Source organism: Conger conger, chromosome 13, assembly GCF_963514075.1.
Source record: "Conger conger chromosome 13, fConCon1.1, whole genome shotgun sequence".
Classification (NCBI taxonomy): domain Eukaryota; kingdom Metazoa; phylum Chordata; class Actinopteri; order Anguilliformes; family Congridae; genus Conger; species Conger conger.
In genome coordinates this window covers 30,566,079-30,582,171 of record NC_083772.1, presented here as the reverse complement: position 1 = coordinate 30,582,171, position 16,093 = coordinate 30,566,079, and the positions used below count along the sequence as shown (strand labels likewise).

The 16,093-nt window shown below is 43.1% G+C and overlaps 3 protein-coding genes across 4 annotated transcripts; all 3 read right to left on the bottom strand.

The window, feature by feature from the left end:
* Positions 1-258: 258 nt before the first annotated feature.
* On the bottom strand, positions 259-2,774 carry tsen34 (TSEN34 tRNA splicing endonuclease subunit). Its single transcript, XM_061217231.1, has 4 exons — positions 2,022-2,774; positions 1,665-1,800; positions 1,197-1,478; positions 259-1,089 (listed from the first exon to the last, which is right to left on the bottom strand). Exons 1-4 carry the CDS (start codon positions 2,334-2,336, stop codon positions 881-883), a joined length of 942 nt encoding a protein of 313 aa, XP_061073215.1. The 5' UTR covers positions 2,337-2,774; the 3' UTR covers positions 259-880.
* Positions 2,775-3,783: 1,009 nt separating this feature from the next.
* Positions 3,784-9,143, bottom strand: LOC133108060 (thioredoxin reductase-like selenoprotein T). Of its 2 annotated transcripts, none has more exons than XM_061217474.1 (6): positions 8,905-9,143; positions 7,454-7,564; positions 6,800-6,926; positions 4,996-5,083; positions 4,551-4,713; positions 3,784-4,309 (listed from the first exon to the last, which is right to left on the bottom strand). In XM_061217474.1, exons 1-5 carry the CDS (start codon positions 9,045-9,047, stop codon positions 4,589-4,591), a joined length of 594 nt encoding a protein of 197 aa, XP_061073458.1. In that variant the 5' UTR covers positions 9,048-9,143; the 3' UTR covers positions 3,784-4,309; positions 4,551-4,588. The 2 variants fall into 2 exon arrangements, with proteins under 2 accessions (XP_061073458.1, XP_061073457.1); XM_061217473.1 differs by having other exon boundaries at positions 4,555-4,713; positions 8,905-9,142.
* Positions 9,144-9,294: 151 nt separating this feature from the next.
* Positions 9,295-15,815, bottom strand: eif2a (eukaryotic translation initiation factor 2A). The gene is made up of 14 exons (XM_061218021.1): positions 15,687-15,815; positions 15,338-15,407; positions 15,098-15,169; positions 14,649-14,767; positions 14,107-14,206; positions 13,836-13,918; positions 13,533-13,606; positions 13,225-13,369; positions 12,453-12,569; positions 11,261-11,835; positions 10,771-10,884; positions 10,527-10,652; positions 10,031-10,096; positions 9,295-9,753 (listed from the first exon to the last, which is right to left on the bottom strand). Exons 1-14 carry the CDS (start codon positions 15,802-15,804, stop codon positions 9,688-9,690), a joined length of 1,845 nt encoding a protein of 614 aa, XP_061074005.1. The 5' UTR covers positions 15,805-15,815; the 3' UTR covers positions 9,295-9,687.
* Between the last annotated feature and the right edge of the window lie 278 nt (positions 15,816-16,093).

Below are 16,093 nucleotides of genomic sequence, written 5' to 3'. Positions count from 1 at the left end.
CCCACACTACCTGAGCTACTAGACCAGGGCCGTTCTGCGTGCTGGTTTTTGTTCCAACCAATTATTTTCATTTTAGTTTTCTGACAGCTCAAATAGATTACACTGATTCACTCCTGTACTGAATCACAGTGAAATCTTTAGGATACAACTGCAGTCTGTGACTGTGGCTGCTGCTGACACAAATGACCAAGATGCAGTGTGACTGAGCTAATTACATCATTAAGAGCAGAAGAAGTGCTGAAATGGTGAAAAGCACGAGGGGGCGACACACAGAAGTGTAAGTTTGTATTGCTGAAAATGTAAACATACTTTTACTTCATAAATAACATCACTACATATCATCAACTCTGAATTCTGCACACATACTGTATACTTCAAAACTACTTAAGGAGTACACACTCATGCTGAGCCTTAAGTAGTTCCATTTGGAACTCCACATTGTATAACCTAAAGTAGAAGTGAAAAATAAGTTTGGTGCAAATTATATGTCTGTGGCCAAGGGAGCTTAGTGTATACAGCTTTTGTATATTTTATGCATGTTTGATGCACCATTATTCTGAAAACCATATTTGGAACCTGTGTACTGACAAACAGGTTTAAACCAACCAATGCTTTAATATTTAAGCTCTGGTAAAATATTTGCCGTTCACAACTTGTATGATATGTCAGTCTTAAGCAATGACATCCAACAGAGTGTATACATCGGTAATTAAGTGAATGCTCTTCACTTGTAATCAGCTCACACTGTGTGTTGGTTTGGGTAGCCATACATCCCCTGATAATGGACCAACTTCTCCCACTACCAAATTAATGGGTAAGGTCCATCCAGGTTATGGTGCATGTTCGAGAGGAAGCAGCGAGTGAGTCAGTCCTGCAGGCGCTACACCATTCCGCTCCACTGCAGTGATGTGTACACCACCTCCTCTTCCTCTTCTCCACCCTCGTCACCGTCACTGGGCGAGCACAGCAATACGGTCTTCTTCACGTTGGCTCCCAGCCGTGAGAGAGCCAGCAGGTCACACAGGGGTGTAGGCAGGTCCATTGGAACACACACAGCGATGAAATGGGCATGGAAACGGAGAGGGTCACCTAAGCGCAGAGGGGAGCACAGCAGAAACACACCGCATGTATGCATCTACCAAAGATCCTCTGTCACAGATATTGAGAGACAAATTACTTAAGTGAATTAGACTCACCTGGATACACCAGATAATCTCCCCCAAACTTGCCAGCGGAGGTGAGGTAGAAACCCTGTCGCCTCAAATCGCGGAAAACACGGAACCTGGTCTCCGACCTCTCGTCCCGAGGCTTTGGCCAATCAGCTGCTAGAAAATGCCTCTCCTCGGGTGCGTGGCTTAGTCCCGCCCTGGCGGTGTGCAGCTGGATTGCCATGGCTGTACGAGGGAGAGAGAAGCTCGTCTCGATGGCATCCAACCGATCCTGCACACTCTGGTCCACAGATTCAATCTCCTCTGCATCTGAAAAGAAAATGCGTTAATACAAACTGTACTTGGACACAAGCTTGATTAGTTAGTGAAACATTTCCCCCAACTGCTTGACAATCGGTAAATCAGTAAGAGCAGAGTTCACTGCATCTAAACGGAATCTTGTGGGCTTCAGACTGCATGTGAATGGGCTCCATCTGTTCCAGATGGTTTTTGTACCTGCTGGTTTCTGCGCCAGCGCTCTCAGCACCATGGCTTTCCTTTCCTGCAGCGCCAGGGCCTTCTGCTCCTCGTAGCTCCGATCCAGCCTCTCTAGATATTGCTCAACTCCCTGCACGTTTGCAGCATCTGTACTCTATACAGAGTAATAGGCATAATGAAGTACATCTTAGTTTTCGGTTTTTTTCCTGAAAAAGTGACATTCTTCACGAAGACATGCAGCATCATATGTTCTTTCAGTATACTGAAACATACGAGCAGTCATTTGGTGTTACAAATACTAAGCCTGGAAATGCCTTTGCAGATATAGTTTTTTTTTTTTTTTTTTACACATAAAAAAAACATTGTATTGCCTACCGCCGGGGCAGGGAGAAGCACAGCTTGAGCTGTCTCGCTTAGCAACCTCGCCTCCTCTTGCAGAAGCTCCAGTGGTCTGCCCAGTCGGTTGTTCTGTCGAGGCTGACGGGCCAATGAGCCCACAAGGGTTCCAACTACACCAGTCTCTCGGGCTGCTTTCACGTCGGCCGCCTGCCATATCAGAGGGGTGGATCCACAGAAATGGACCCCTATTTTCTGATGCCTCGGAGCCGATGCACTGTCAACCCGGGTTTCACGTGAAGGATTGCTTACTTCTTTTGCCGCTTCTAAACCAGTCTCCTCGTGCGCATCCATCACATCGATTTAATTTTAAACAATTGTTCACAATTTACAGAGCAATACATGCAAGGCCAGCTAAACCCACATTTAACTAGCTAACTAACAAGACGTCACTATCTACAACTGAGAAAACCAACAAATTAATGTGTAATATTATCGTATTTAGATTAGAGCACGTTGACCACCAGCCCACGTGAATACCACTTACAGAGCAAACACTTAGCTAGTGCACTGCGCCGGCAAAACAATTGCAATGACATTGTGGAGAATTAAATTACCTAGACACGTAATTCTGAAGCTTGCAATATATGTATCAAATCGCTTAACGGAACGTTTAATGGTCTTATTAAATTGGTTTAATGAGTATTGAAATTGGAATGTAGGCTAAAGTTACTTCTCCAAGACTTTACTACACGGTAAAAACGTACTTCCGCATCTACGGCAGAGCGCAGCAGTTAGACATACGCCAATGAGAACAGAGAACTGTGATTGACGGGATTATGGTCCAACCAACAAGAAATAGTCTTGCTGGGAAGGAATCCTGTCAAGCGGTAAACTCGGTCCTGGGGATCCACTGTGTATGTTGGTTATCATTCCAACGGTTATAAAATTTTAATAAGCAGATAATTGTACTTAGGTTGCAAAAACCTATTAATGCACGGTATGAAGAATAATAATTGAAATAAAAACCTAGGACCAAGTGTAAGAGGCACTGCTCTGAAGCGTATATCGAGTTACCCTTTACCGATGTTGCTGGAATTGCTCAGGTTAGCTCCAGAGTCCAGGCTGCTTGGTAAATATATTACAGAAATGGTCAAATATAAAATGTAAAGTAATTATAATTAATCATAGCAAGTTATCAAATAATCCCTGTATGTTGATTTCCTTGTGGAAAACAACCATTGTGCTCCATAAAATACAACGGTGTCACCAAGGTTGGAAAAAAATGTAGCCTTACACAGCCACTTCACTTTGGTCTAAACAGTTCTCTGAAACAATGTTCCCTTTTGTGTAGATATAGGATTAAGCTTTCCCAAGCAAACAGTACTGGCACTGCCGGAAGGCAGGATCAAATCAGCGCTATGATCCCCGTGATGCAATGAAACCATATCTCACCATTCAAAGAACTCGCAATATGCCAAACCAACATGGGATTTATACATTTAGAACCACCATCACACATAACATTCTTACAGAAGGTCTTCAGATAATGTTGTCTGGAAATGGCATCACAGACTGGAAAGATGCAGCATATTACAAAAATTCTAATGGTATAACAGAATGTTGCAAAGTTCAGCACAAGACTACCTAAATGTCAGGTCATTGCTTTGTTTTAAACAGTGAACGGGTATGGTTTTGCTTGAGCTCACACAAAACTTGGAAAAGTTCACCCATCAGGAAGTGACAATTCAAAGACTCTCCTACAATACAGCTACCAATCTCTCCAATGGAAATTGCAATCTCAATTCAAATTCTCAATCTTTAATAGAACTTTGCATATCACATGTTGAACAGAACTTTCCTTATGACCCACAGTGCCTGGATAAATTACATACAGTAGCATAAGTTTTCTGGAATTCCACTTTATAATAGTTTTATTTGCACAGTATGCTACAAAATAAACATTAAAAATACAGATAGAATCTATAATTGTTTTCATATATTCCATAAAACATTAAATTCAATGTTCACAATCCTGTCTCTGCTTATGTTCTTCTCTTGAATCTGCGCGCAGAAAATAAAATTGCCACTTTACATATGAGCTTGGATAGCCTTGTGAAACCGAGCATGGTAATTGCATTAAGATGTGGGGGCTGCAGTAAACATGGCGAGTGTGGTGCTGTGGACCCCACCCTGTGGTGGGGGCATCTTCCAAGGCGCAGTGAGTAACAATTTGGGACATCCAGCCTGCACCTGCAGTCAACCTGCCTTGAGTGCAGACCTTCATAGACATTGTCTCACGGCCTCGGAACACACCCACCTCGAACCTAGAGGCAGCAGGCAGAAGAACACAGATTAGAGGCGAGGGACAGGGAATGGACGGGAGAAAAGCAAGGAAGAGAGAGACATATGCTTCACATTAGTGTTGAAATGTCATTCATCAGATCATAAAGACACTACAGAGAAAACATGGCTGTAAGGGATGGGATGGGCTTTGAGTCCCACAGGTATACTGATGCATGATGTGCAGTATGGAGGACTTTAGACAACAAGCCAAATGGGAAGCACCTACAAAAGGTCAGGATCCCAGTCCACTACAGGCCTGGCTATGAGTGCTGGTGTGGGAGAGAGTCCATGTGGATATTGAGCTTCATCTCATTCTCCAGAATCTGGACCAGCTGCTGCATGGAAGGCAGGTGGCCTGACTCTAGTTTGGACCACACTGGCACATCTGCCGAGATGAAGCAAAGGTTCAAATACGCCCACACACCACAGAGTGAATGTAACAAGAGAGTGCTTAGGGAAGGTCTGCACATGAAGTATACACAGTCATGGAGCAGAAGGCAGTGTTGTAATTTCACTGCAGTTGATAGTTTGGTGTGCTAAAGGACTTGCATCACAATAGTATCATTCATAATGTAATTTAATGTTTCTCACATTACAATCTGAAAGGTCAATGACGACTGTAGAGTAAGACAAAGTAATGACAGAAAGAAAAAAGAAGAAAACATACCGTTAAATGTGATTTCAAAGGCACCCGTAGACATACACTGGTTCTCAATCATATTGCTGAAGAAGAACACCATCATGCAAGCGTAGATCTGCCAAGAGAAACGACAAACTTGCATTGCTTACCAGGTGAACTGGTCATACATCATGTCAAACAAACAACCCTCTTTAGAGGGACAAGTGATGATATATCCTCCTCTAGGAGTTAGTGATAATAAATACCGTGGAGATTAATCTGCCATCAACCTTCTCTGTGGACCTTAAGGGAAGGCCTTCTGACAGGAGAGGAGCTAGCAACAAATTATATGTACATACTTAAGCCTTACATGCTATAATGAAATATTGTGATTCTTTATAGGACTCATTTTGATCACTGTCAATCTATTGTTGCAAATTACATTTATAAACTTTAAATGACAACTAATTTTGTATATTAGTATGAATGTAATTCTCTACTTCTAAATGTACTTCTCCACATTCTCCTCCATACTTTTATGGAAATTAACAGTCATGATAGGTTCTATATTATGGACAAACTCACATCACACTCATATAGATTCAGTCACTGGCAACCTCTAATCACAGATTATAGATAATGAAGGCACTAAGATTGTATTAAATGACCTCTCAATTCATACTATTCCATTCTAATAAATCCTCGCTCCCAGCATTGCTGACCGCTACAAGGTGCCCAGAAAGCAAGTGGGCTGATGCAAGCCACAAGCAGTTTCTGCCTTTCCCCAAAGGGTGTCATTAGTGAAGAGCCACAGATGGAGAGGTGAGTATTTTCAACCAGGCCATCCCTGAGGGCCCGAGATCAAAATTACCATTGAGCATAATTAAGGCTCATCATTGTCCGTTTTAACTGATTACCCCTGAAAAATTCCAGGGTTTTAAAAAAAGGACAGTTCAGATTAAACCGATTTTCACCCATATTTTCTATTTTTCATATTGATGTTTCTCCACATTTGGAATGTTTTTGGAATTAAAATGTATTGTGGATTTGGTTGTCTGGACCCTTAGTTGTCTGACCAGATTGATTGAACATTTCACTGTGAATAAATGATTAACTGCAAATAAGCCCACTCTGGTCATGCCAATTAAGGGGTTAAACTGGATTCCTTGGTCTTTTACATAAGAATGACTTTGTCATTATTAGGGAAATGTTAGACTTATTTTTTGTATAGACTATGTCACTGTGCAAACGTCATTAAATGTGCAGTTGCACTAGGAGGCACAATGTATCCAATCTCTGTTGCACTATCATTGTTCCATTAAAAGAATATAGGAATGAAAATAAATGACAATGTTTAAAATGAAAATAAGATCAATCTTGAAAATTAGCATTATAATCCGATTTTCATTTTATAAGGTTGTCATATTTTTTCAGATTTTCACCTGTTTTTGAAATGAAAAATAAAACTTGAAAAATTCCCTAATTTTTAGATAAAAAAATAAACCCTGTAAATGATGAGCCTTAACCATAATCCACCCTCTACACTTGATTCCACCCCTACCTAGACCTGACACGGCCTATCTAATGATGTAACATATCTGTTATGCTCCCCCGTTCTGAGAATTATGAAAATCATGCAGCTTATTCACAGACATCTGTTTAGTGCAGGTTTGAAGACCCCTGGCTGGGCCAACAGTGGACACCATTAAATGATTGATCCATATAACAAAGATTCACAGATCCCAGCAGTGGACTGAACTAATATATTCACTCCTTTATTCAGTCTGCATCTCTGATGCCACTGACTATGCACTGGCCCTACCCGCTTACTCTCATGGGACGATGACCTCACCTTGTTTTCCTGACCCCAGACCCAAAGGCCAGGAGCTTGCATACCGAAGAAGGCAAACGGGTCCTTGCCAAGAATAATCAGCCCAATAACAGCCAGCTTGAATATGGACAGGAAGGAAGCTATGTGTCTGAGAGAAGAGAGACCAAGCACAAGGCGGATAAACAACAAACAAGCTAACAACAACAAAACAAAAAAGCTAGAGCTAAAGGGACAAATACTTATTTTAATATTGCAATGTGGGTGGTAACATATCTGCCCCCTTTAAATACACCGGGGTCATGACACTGACAATCTCATAGGGTGGTTGCTGGGGAGTTGGCTCATTGGATAATTTCTAAATTGGTGTTTGGATAATTAGGCAAAGTTGCTTCCACAACAAGGAAGTACAGTTCATGGACCAGACCTATTTTTTCTGTCGAGAGATCCAAGTCCTTGCTTTACGAGGCCCTTCCCCTCCAGTCACGCTGTTATTCATTTCTTTATTCAAGGACAATGCAGTAAACATTGTTACAGGTTAAAAACAGATGCACTACATATTGTGCTGATAGCCAGCGCTAACCCCTGTCCGGGTTAGGCTTTTAAACATTAGAACACAATTTAAAAAATCTATTACAATAAAGTGTGGGTTGGCATGGCAGCAGATAAGTCACTCACCGGTAAATGGGCTGGGGAAGGTAGTTCTCCCCCTCTATGCGGATGTCTGGGTATCGCTGGTTCAGGACCTGCATATACTCCTCAAACACCCGCTTGTACCCTCAGGAGATGCTGTTAGGCAGCAAAACAGAAAATAGGATTTAGGCACAGGTCTGGTTCTCAAACCAATCCACTCATTATCAGGTATTCACAAACAGGACTCTTTCCCGTGTTTCCTGAAACAAATCCCATTGTCCTGACAGGTGCAAGATGCAGCTGCACATCGTCCAATTTGAAACCCCAACTTTATGAGATGAAAATGTCAGTTCCATCATTTCAGTCTTGCGGCACACATTGGACTTAAACGTATGCAATTCGACTGCATAATAAATACGGTAAATAATGCTTAGGATATCCAGAAATACAAAAGCCTTTGGCAGATTGCCCTGAAAAATCCAAGCAATATATAATCAAAGGCACCAAGAGTAGTTTGGATAAATTCTCAGCTGATCATCCCACCAACACAGAACCACCACTGACCGTTGTTCACAAACCAATTTACAAACTACCAAGAACCTCGCGTTTTCAAAAAGGGTGTTATTCAACTGAGTCACACAGGTGAGAGGAGGGGGCATGCAATTAAACACTGACCTTGGACATTCCCTCGAATAGACTGAACGGAGACAAATGGTTCATCATTCAACTGGTTACTAAAGTAATCAAATGGTTATGTAAAAAATTGTGTAACATACTTAACCCTCGTGTTAAATTAATGCAAGAGCCTTCTAGTAAGGTTGAATAATAAATTCCAATTAAAGCAATATTGCCATGACACAGACATTAGTCGCAGATCCAGGAATCCACTGTACACAAGAGAGTGAACCTGTTACGGCGACTGGAGGTAACGAAAACAAATCCAGCCCCCCAAAAGCAAAGTCACTTTGTCTTCTCGCATAATATTCTAGGAATTTGGTCAGGTCACAGAAGAGACACGGCCAATTATTTGCCATCTGTAAACTAGCACCCTACCGACGAATTCCAAGCACTTTCCGGTTAGTTGAGCAGTGTTAGGTAAAAATACTCACCCATTTTAATGCCGACACCTAAAGTTATAGCTAGTTTCATTTAAATGGCCCACACCACCCACAAATCTGAAGCCAATGGGTTGATGAACAGAAACACGTTCGCCAACGCATTAGCTAATTTACATTCACAGAAGTGCAACAAACAACACTGCTCATTAGTCACATCCAAAGGCAGCTACCAGCTTAGTAGCGGCTACCAATAGTCACCTCGATTATCACATTAAGCGGCATGTCAACAACTAGGCTCGTTGGCAGCACGCTCAGCCAACATAAACACTGCATGCTTGGCGAAATGCTAGCCTTGGACGATGGCCTAGTCCTAACCAAGTTAGTTTATTTCCCAGCAATTACGCACGCATATTTTCTGTTCGTTTAATTTAACGTTACCAGATCTGAAATTTGAGAAGTGGTCCCGTTGCAAACTGCATCTTTAATTTCTTCACGCCGCCGTTATCGGCAGAGGCACAGTGTAGAAATAAAATGCACACGAACAGAAGTGATGACAACCACCGTTTCTCCATTTCGCCCATTTCTTATCATTCAATCCGATTTACAGAGAAAGCCCGAAGAGATCAGACACCGCCTCCAGTAAAGACGAATGAGAGAGTAGAGCGAAAAATGTAGCTAACGTTAGTTAAATGCCTGACGTGAACCGGCAAATTGACGTACATACGTATAGAAAGAGTCTGGGAATTGTAGTCATTTTCAGTCTGGTTGGTTCTTGTACAACACATAAAATGAAACGCTGATTTTAAAGAAATGACAACAGAAGCAGCATACATGTGTTAAATCTGTAATCAATTCAGCAAATATAAATGGCAATACATTTCAATACAGTTAACAACATGAGTTAGAATCTTGATCACTGTATTGCTTTTTAAAGTTTCAAGGCTGTTGTACAGCATTACTCACATTATGTACAGCCCACAAAAGTGGTAGTGCTGTTTACTTTGCCATATTCTACAGCAGCATTACCTTGTGTCTCAAGTTTAATACTTATTTGTGGTTCAAATATACAAGCAATTTGATGGCAAAAAGTCTAGAGACAATGTGTTTCTGGAGAATAAATTCATTTTTTTTTAAAGCCTGTATCTAGTATGGTACTGCAAATCTTTGAAGACAAGGTGGGTTTTATGAGAGATTGGGCTTGGCGAATGGAAGTGATTTATTTTAAACTCCCAACTCTAGATCTTCCAGTTCCTGAAGCAGTTGGGCCTCCTTCTGCATCTTCTCAACCTAATGGAGGGAAGATTTGAGAGATTCAAGGCGTTACAAGTGATCCCACTCACTCATACAGACAAGTTGGCTGCTGCTTTATAATAAACTGAGTATAATCTCGAATTAGCATGTGTGCTTAAATGTGCATGCTCACTGTGGACTACTCACATTATCACACTTATGTGTATTCTTGAGCTTTGATGTACTATATTTCCATTACAACATGCAGAACCCTCTGAAAATAATTTTAAGCTTATGTGATGTGAAAGCTCATCCAAATAATTACACATTTCACCTGGTTTTTCTCCAAAGGTTTTCCAGCTGCCAGCTGTTCCTTCAGCTGCTCAATAGCTTTCAGTTTCTGCGGAAGAGAAAGGAAGCAAGCTCCAGTGAAATGTCATTAAATTCCCATTACCATTGGTGTCACACACAAGTAGGCCAGCTGGCTTTCCCCAGGAGATGACATTTCAATTCAGCCAATTACGATGATACCTTCTAGTCCAAAACCTACAAGTATATTCACAAGTGATTGATAGGTTTGATATGGTCTGAAATAGTACAAGGATTATTTAAAACTGGGTCAAACAACTGCTTCAATGACGAGCTGTTCTGCGGGTGTATATATACTGGGTGTGAATGTTATAATGTGCTTGACCCTATATTTCCTCAGTAGCTGTTTATAGAAAGGCAAAAAGACGAAATGGCCATCTGAAACGGAAGGATCACATTCATAATGAGCTGCACGTTGGTGGGTGTCCAGATGAGATGTTCAGTAGGTACTGAATTTTCACCTTTTTGAGGTTCTTGATCTTCTTGTCAATTTCAGGGTCTCCACAGGTGGAGGCGGTGCTGGCAGCAGGGGCGGGGCACGTGGAGGCGGGTTCAGACTGCACCGGAGGGGCGTCCAATTTAGTCTCCTGCAGATACAGTACAGCAGTGCCACCAATACAACAGGAGATCTTCCACTAGATCCTCATGCACTCATTGCAAAGCCCATCCCAGAGCGAAAAGGGAGGCCACCGCATGATGAGCTACCTGTTTGGAAGCTTTTTTGGCCTCGCGCTTTTTTTGGTTCTTCAAAGCAGTCTTGGACATCTGCTTGTCTCCCGCTGAACCGGGCTTCAGGTTCTGTGGAGGTTCTTCTTCATGCTGAAAGGCAAAAAAGAATCAGACTGTCAATCAAACAGACGCATGTTAATTCTTTAGCAATTCCTTTCAAATTCACGGCAGAATAAACTGTCATTCAGAACAGCCTATGCAGATTCTACCCTTCACCTGTGTAGATATCTTTACCCTAATGTCTTCACCGGTGTCAGCACCCTGTATTCTCTCCGGTGCTCTCCTTTACAAAATGACCTTCATTCCTTCCCAGTAGAAGGGTGGTAAGGTATCATTGCTACAGATCATAACCATGTCAAACTCCAATAGGCTTCCAGGATGGAGGGGGCAGTGCTGTGCTGCTGGTGGCAGTGTGTAGGGTAATCTAAGCTAATGGCAGGCTGGCCTGGTACCAGGCTGTACTCACCAGCTTTGAGCTGGCGGTGACGGGTTTATTCCGCAGTGCGGGAGGGCGGTAAGCCTGGGCGGGCTTGGCCTCGGTGCTCCCAAGCTCGCTTGGTGCTGCCTGGTACTTGATGGGCTTGGCAGGGAAAGTCCCCTCAGGGAAGGGCTGCCACAGGACCTCCCACAGCTCCGCACCCTCTGGGGTGTCCTCCTTGTGCAGCACCGTGCCCGTGTAGTGCCAGATCTTGTACCCGTTGCTGACCCGGAGCCGCGGGGAGCAGGTCGCCGTGACGATGTGCTCGCCGTCAGGGCACCAGAAGAAGTGGGTGGAGTCGGCAGCCTGCGGCTTGGACACCTGCTTGTACTTCTTCACGTCCCACACTTCCATCTGACCGCGCAGATTCCCGAACCCGGCCAGCACCAGGATGTGACCCTGGGGGCTGTAGAAGGCCGCATTCCGGGGGCCTGTGCCAAAGTCGAAAACGGGGTCGCACTTCTGGTTGAAGACGGTGGCCTTGGCCGGCATGAAGCCGTACACCACACAGAACTCCGTGGAGCTGGGGCTCCAAGCCACGTCATAAATCGGCCCATTCTTTGCTGCTCAGAAAGGAGAAATGTTGTGTAAAATCAAATCCATGTAAATGACACTTCAATTATTGAGTACATAAAGATTCAATAGACAGAAGGAGATGGATATGAGAAAACAAGTGTGAAAAAAGTGTGTTCAGGTGAGAGCTTAAAGAAGGAGAAGGACAGGGTGGGAGAAGGAGAGAGAAGGAGAGAGAAGGACAGGGTGGGAGAAGGAGGGAGCAGGAGGGAGAAGGACAGGGTGGGAGAAGGAGGGAGACGGACAGGGTGGGAGAAGGAGGGAGCAGGAGGGAGAAGGACAGGGTGGGAGAAGGAGGGAGCAGGAGGGAGAAGGACAGGGTGGGGGAAGGAGGGAGCAGGAGGGAGAAGGACAGGGTGGGGGAAGGAGGGAGCAGGAGGGAGAAGGACAGGGTGGGAGAAGGAGGGAGCAGGACAGGGTGGGGGAAGGAGGGAGAGGGACAGGGTGGGAGAAGGAGGGAGAAGGACAGGGTGGGGAAAGGAGGGAGAAGGACAGGGTGGGGAAAGGAGGGAGAAGGACAGGGTGGGGGAAGGAGGGAGAGGGACAGGGTGGGGGAAGGAGGGAGAGGGACAGGGTGGGAGAAGGAGGGAGAGGGAGAAGGACTCACGTAGCTGAACCACAGCACTCTCTCCACTGACGGCCAGGTAGTGCAATGCCTGTTCCCCGTAGTATGAGGCCCCTGATTTATCCACATCCACGCTGGCAGTTACCAGCACCGCTGTGGCTAACGGGAGAAAGAAAACGCCACGTCCAAGGTCGAAATATCAATACATCCATAACCTTCAATTACAACAGTTTGCAAGTTTTACCCCACACCCTGCACCGTACTTTTCCACACTCAAACAATCAACTGAAGCAACCGAAGAAGGGGCTTGAATGGATCTGGGCATTTCATTTCCATTCAGTTCCCAGGTTCAGATTGAACTGCATGCCATCTATCATAATAAGGGTCACAGTAACAGAATGAAGAAAAAAAGACTCCACACAACTCCTGTGCTTTCATAAAATCTGTTTTTTTTAAAACAATTCTGGCTATCCCTGAAATTTGTTTCACAAAGTGAGGCAGTGGCTGGACAGCCAGGACAGATGGCATTTCCATGTAGTTACCTAGTAATGAATTTAACCCCCACTTAATTGTCGTCACTCAATTTTTCAATTAATGCCAAAAGTGACTCCAATAATTTTGAATGTAGACCAAAAGTAAAAAGAAACAAAGCAGCTAATGACAGCAATTATGACTTCAAAGATCATTACCGACTGTGGCCCGATTTACCTGTCCACTTTACCAAAACCTAAATAACTGTGTCCGTATCAGGAGCTACACTTAATGTAACTATTGTACTTCTGGTGGACCAACATTCAATTAAAATTCAGTGTACCTTTGTTGTTCCACAGCATTGTCACTCGGTCAGACTTAAAGAAGCTTTTGTTGGCAAGGGCGGAGGTTGGGCCCCCAAAATTGGGGTACTGGTAGAGTCGAACAAAGGATGGCGCACCCTTGCTTCCTGGGACATAGACAGCAACCTTGAGTAGTAATACAGTGTCTTGTGTTAGTCACTATTTCAGTTACCTCAGTACTCACTGTCTCTGTCAGTCACTCAGTCACTCAGTCACTCAGTCACTCAGTCACTCAGTCACTCAGTCACTCAGTCACTCAGTCACTCCTGCTGATAGTATTCATACACACCTTGGATGGCTGAGGTCCAGGAGAAAGGACAAACTCTGAAACCTTCTGCAGGTGTAGTTTGTTGGCAATAGTGTCTGTAAAATAGCATCAAATCTTCCTATTCAGACATGCTAGTGTGACTCATGGGTCCAAAATGAAATAAATAATTGGTCATTTACTGATGCTTTTTATCCAAAGCGACTTAAAGTTGATTACTACACCGGGGCTTGAACCACCAACCTTCTGGGTCCAATACATGTTCCCTAACCACAAGGCAACACACTGCCCCTCATTTCTAGGATGAGATGGTGAATAAATACTTACTAAAGTCATTGTTCTCAAAGAAGTGAAGCTCATTGTTGACATTTCTGACAGCAATGCGCTCATCATCTGACCAGTTGGGACACCTGAAGACAAAGAATGATAACATAAGTAATGACATCATGATGGTTACCTCTTCAGTTTAAACTGTTAAACTGCATGATCACAACATCTCACATCAAATCTTAACTCTGCCCAGATGCCAACTGAACTTGACGACACTACCCACCACCACCCCCTCACCTTCAGATTCCCCACCCAACCCCTCACTCACCAGCCTTGAACTTTCTTCTGATAGAAGGTCTTGAGACAGGTCCCACTGTTCAGGTCCCACAGCTGTAGATTAGCCTCCCCCTGGGGGTTGTCCTGTGTTTCTGAGAAAGGGGAGGCATTAGTTCTTCTACATTTCGAGATAATTCCATTCAAGTCCTACCAGTTCAGCACACTTTCTAGCACGCAAAGCAATACAAAGAAATATGGCTTTTTTTGTTGGCTCTCAAGAAACACTCCCAACTATATTTTATCTAAACATGCAGATCTGATCTGAATCAGATTCACGCAGTGCTCAAGGTTGGTGTATTGAGTTGAAAACAAGCATAAGTATGTTCATATCACAAGAGGACCAGACTAATGACAGGTAGTTAACAGCAAAAATTAATTAGTGCCTAAAAAAGCAAAATGGTCACATCTCATATTGAAAGACAGAAAAGAAAAAAACACTTGGACATGGTGTTAGAGTGGCACTCAATGGTTATCCCTCAATCAGGGTTAGATTTTGGTAGAGATATGAAAGCACAGGGTCTCTGGAGTACATACTGGTATAGGGCTGCCACGTAGCCAGCACTGTGCCCAATGGGGAGAATTCCAACATGGCTGTCTTAGGAAGGTCCAGGGACCGGACTGTTGTGCCATCTGCAACCCTCACAACATTGACTCTGCAAGATCAGAAAGACAGTCGATAATGCCATTCAATATATTAAATCTCTGAACACATAACGTGTATGTCGTAAGAGGAGGATTTCTTCAGAAACGTGAGGCTATTGCTTTGGGCTTTATTCATAAGACACAATTTCATCTTAAAGATCATCAGGTTGTTTGATGAAGGTATTCATTACATTAGATTTTATTTAGCTGCTTTTATCCAAAGTGACATAAAATAAGTGTATACCAAGGTCATACTACAGAAAAGTTATAAGGTATAATTCACACAGAAACAGTTGTACAGCCATGAATACATGAATATTCAGTCCAGGCACATTGCTTACTTGTCGCCACTGCACCAGCCAAACAAGGAACCATCCTTACTGAAGGTCGCAAATCTACTTTTCCCATTGTCCCTGGTAGAGGAAAATATATTTTCAAAAATTGAATATGCAGAATACGAGTCGTGTTGTATATGACATGAAAGAACGAACAAATACATACTCGTAAAATCTAGCATAACCATCTAACAGTTGGGTACCATACAGCATAGCAAACTTGCGTTGCACCAGCACGTGACTTACCTCTGAAAAGATGAGTATTCATTACAGTTTGGGGGTCCGGATAACAGCAGTGTCCCATTCGATCCTCGGACTGATTCAATTAAAGCAGACAGATATACAATTGCATTCAAATACTGTTGCCTTAAACAACGCTGTTTGGCTTTCCATCCGTAATTGTGCTGATTACCAGCTATTTATATAATGGAATCAGCAAAGTTAACGTTAATAATTAGCATTACTTAGCCAGCAACTCAAACATTTCGTCTCCTCGTCTCACGGGCCTAGAATGTTATTAACATAATATAGCAAACGTATATAATTTCCCATTATATAAAAGATGTTTCCATCTACAATGAGTTAGCTCACCCACCTGCTAGAACTGGACTGGGGGGCGCCATCTTGTGCCGGAAGTGATGTGGAGCGACGGAAGTAAAGCAGCAAGAATGTACCACATCCACAAACTGAACTGTACGTGTATGTGACCACATCTAGACTAGAGAACTATGTTCTGTGACCACGTTATAGAACGTGGACGACAGTGATTGGGATCCAAAACAAAATGAAAATGGTGGCTCCAAATTCTAAAGCACACATGTTGTTTTGTTAAAGCAAATACTATTTTGTTAATAATATTTGTACATCGGCGAATAGAAGAATCAGTAAGCAGAATGAGTAGGCCTAATTGTATTACTCACAAATTTGTGCAGCATGCATGCACATGTAAAACGTAAGCAAAGTTAGTTATTTGACAAGAAGCTCGCTTTTTATTAATTTTTT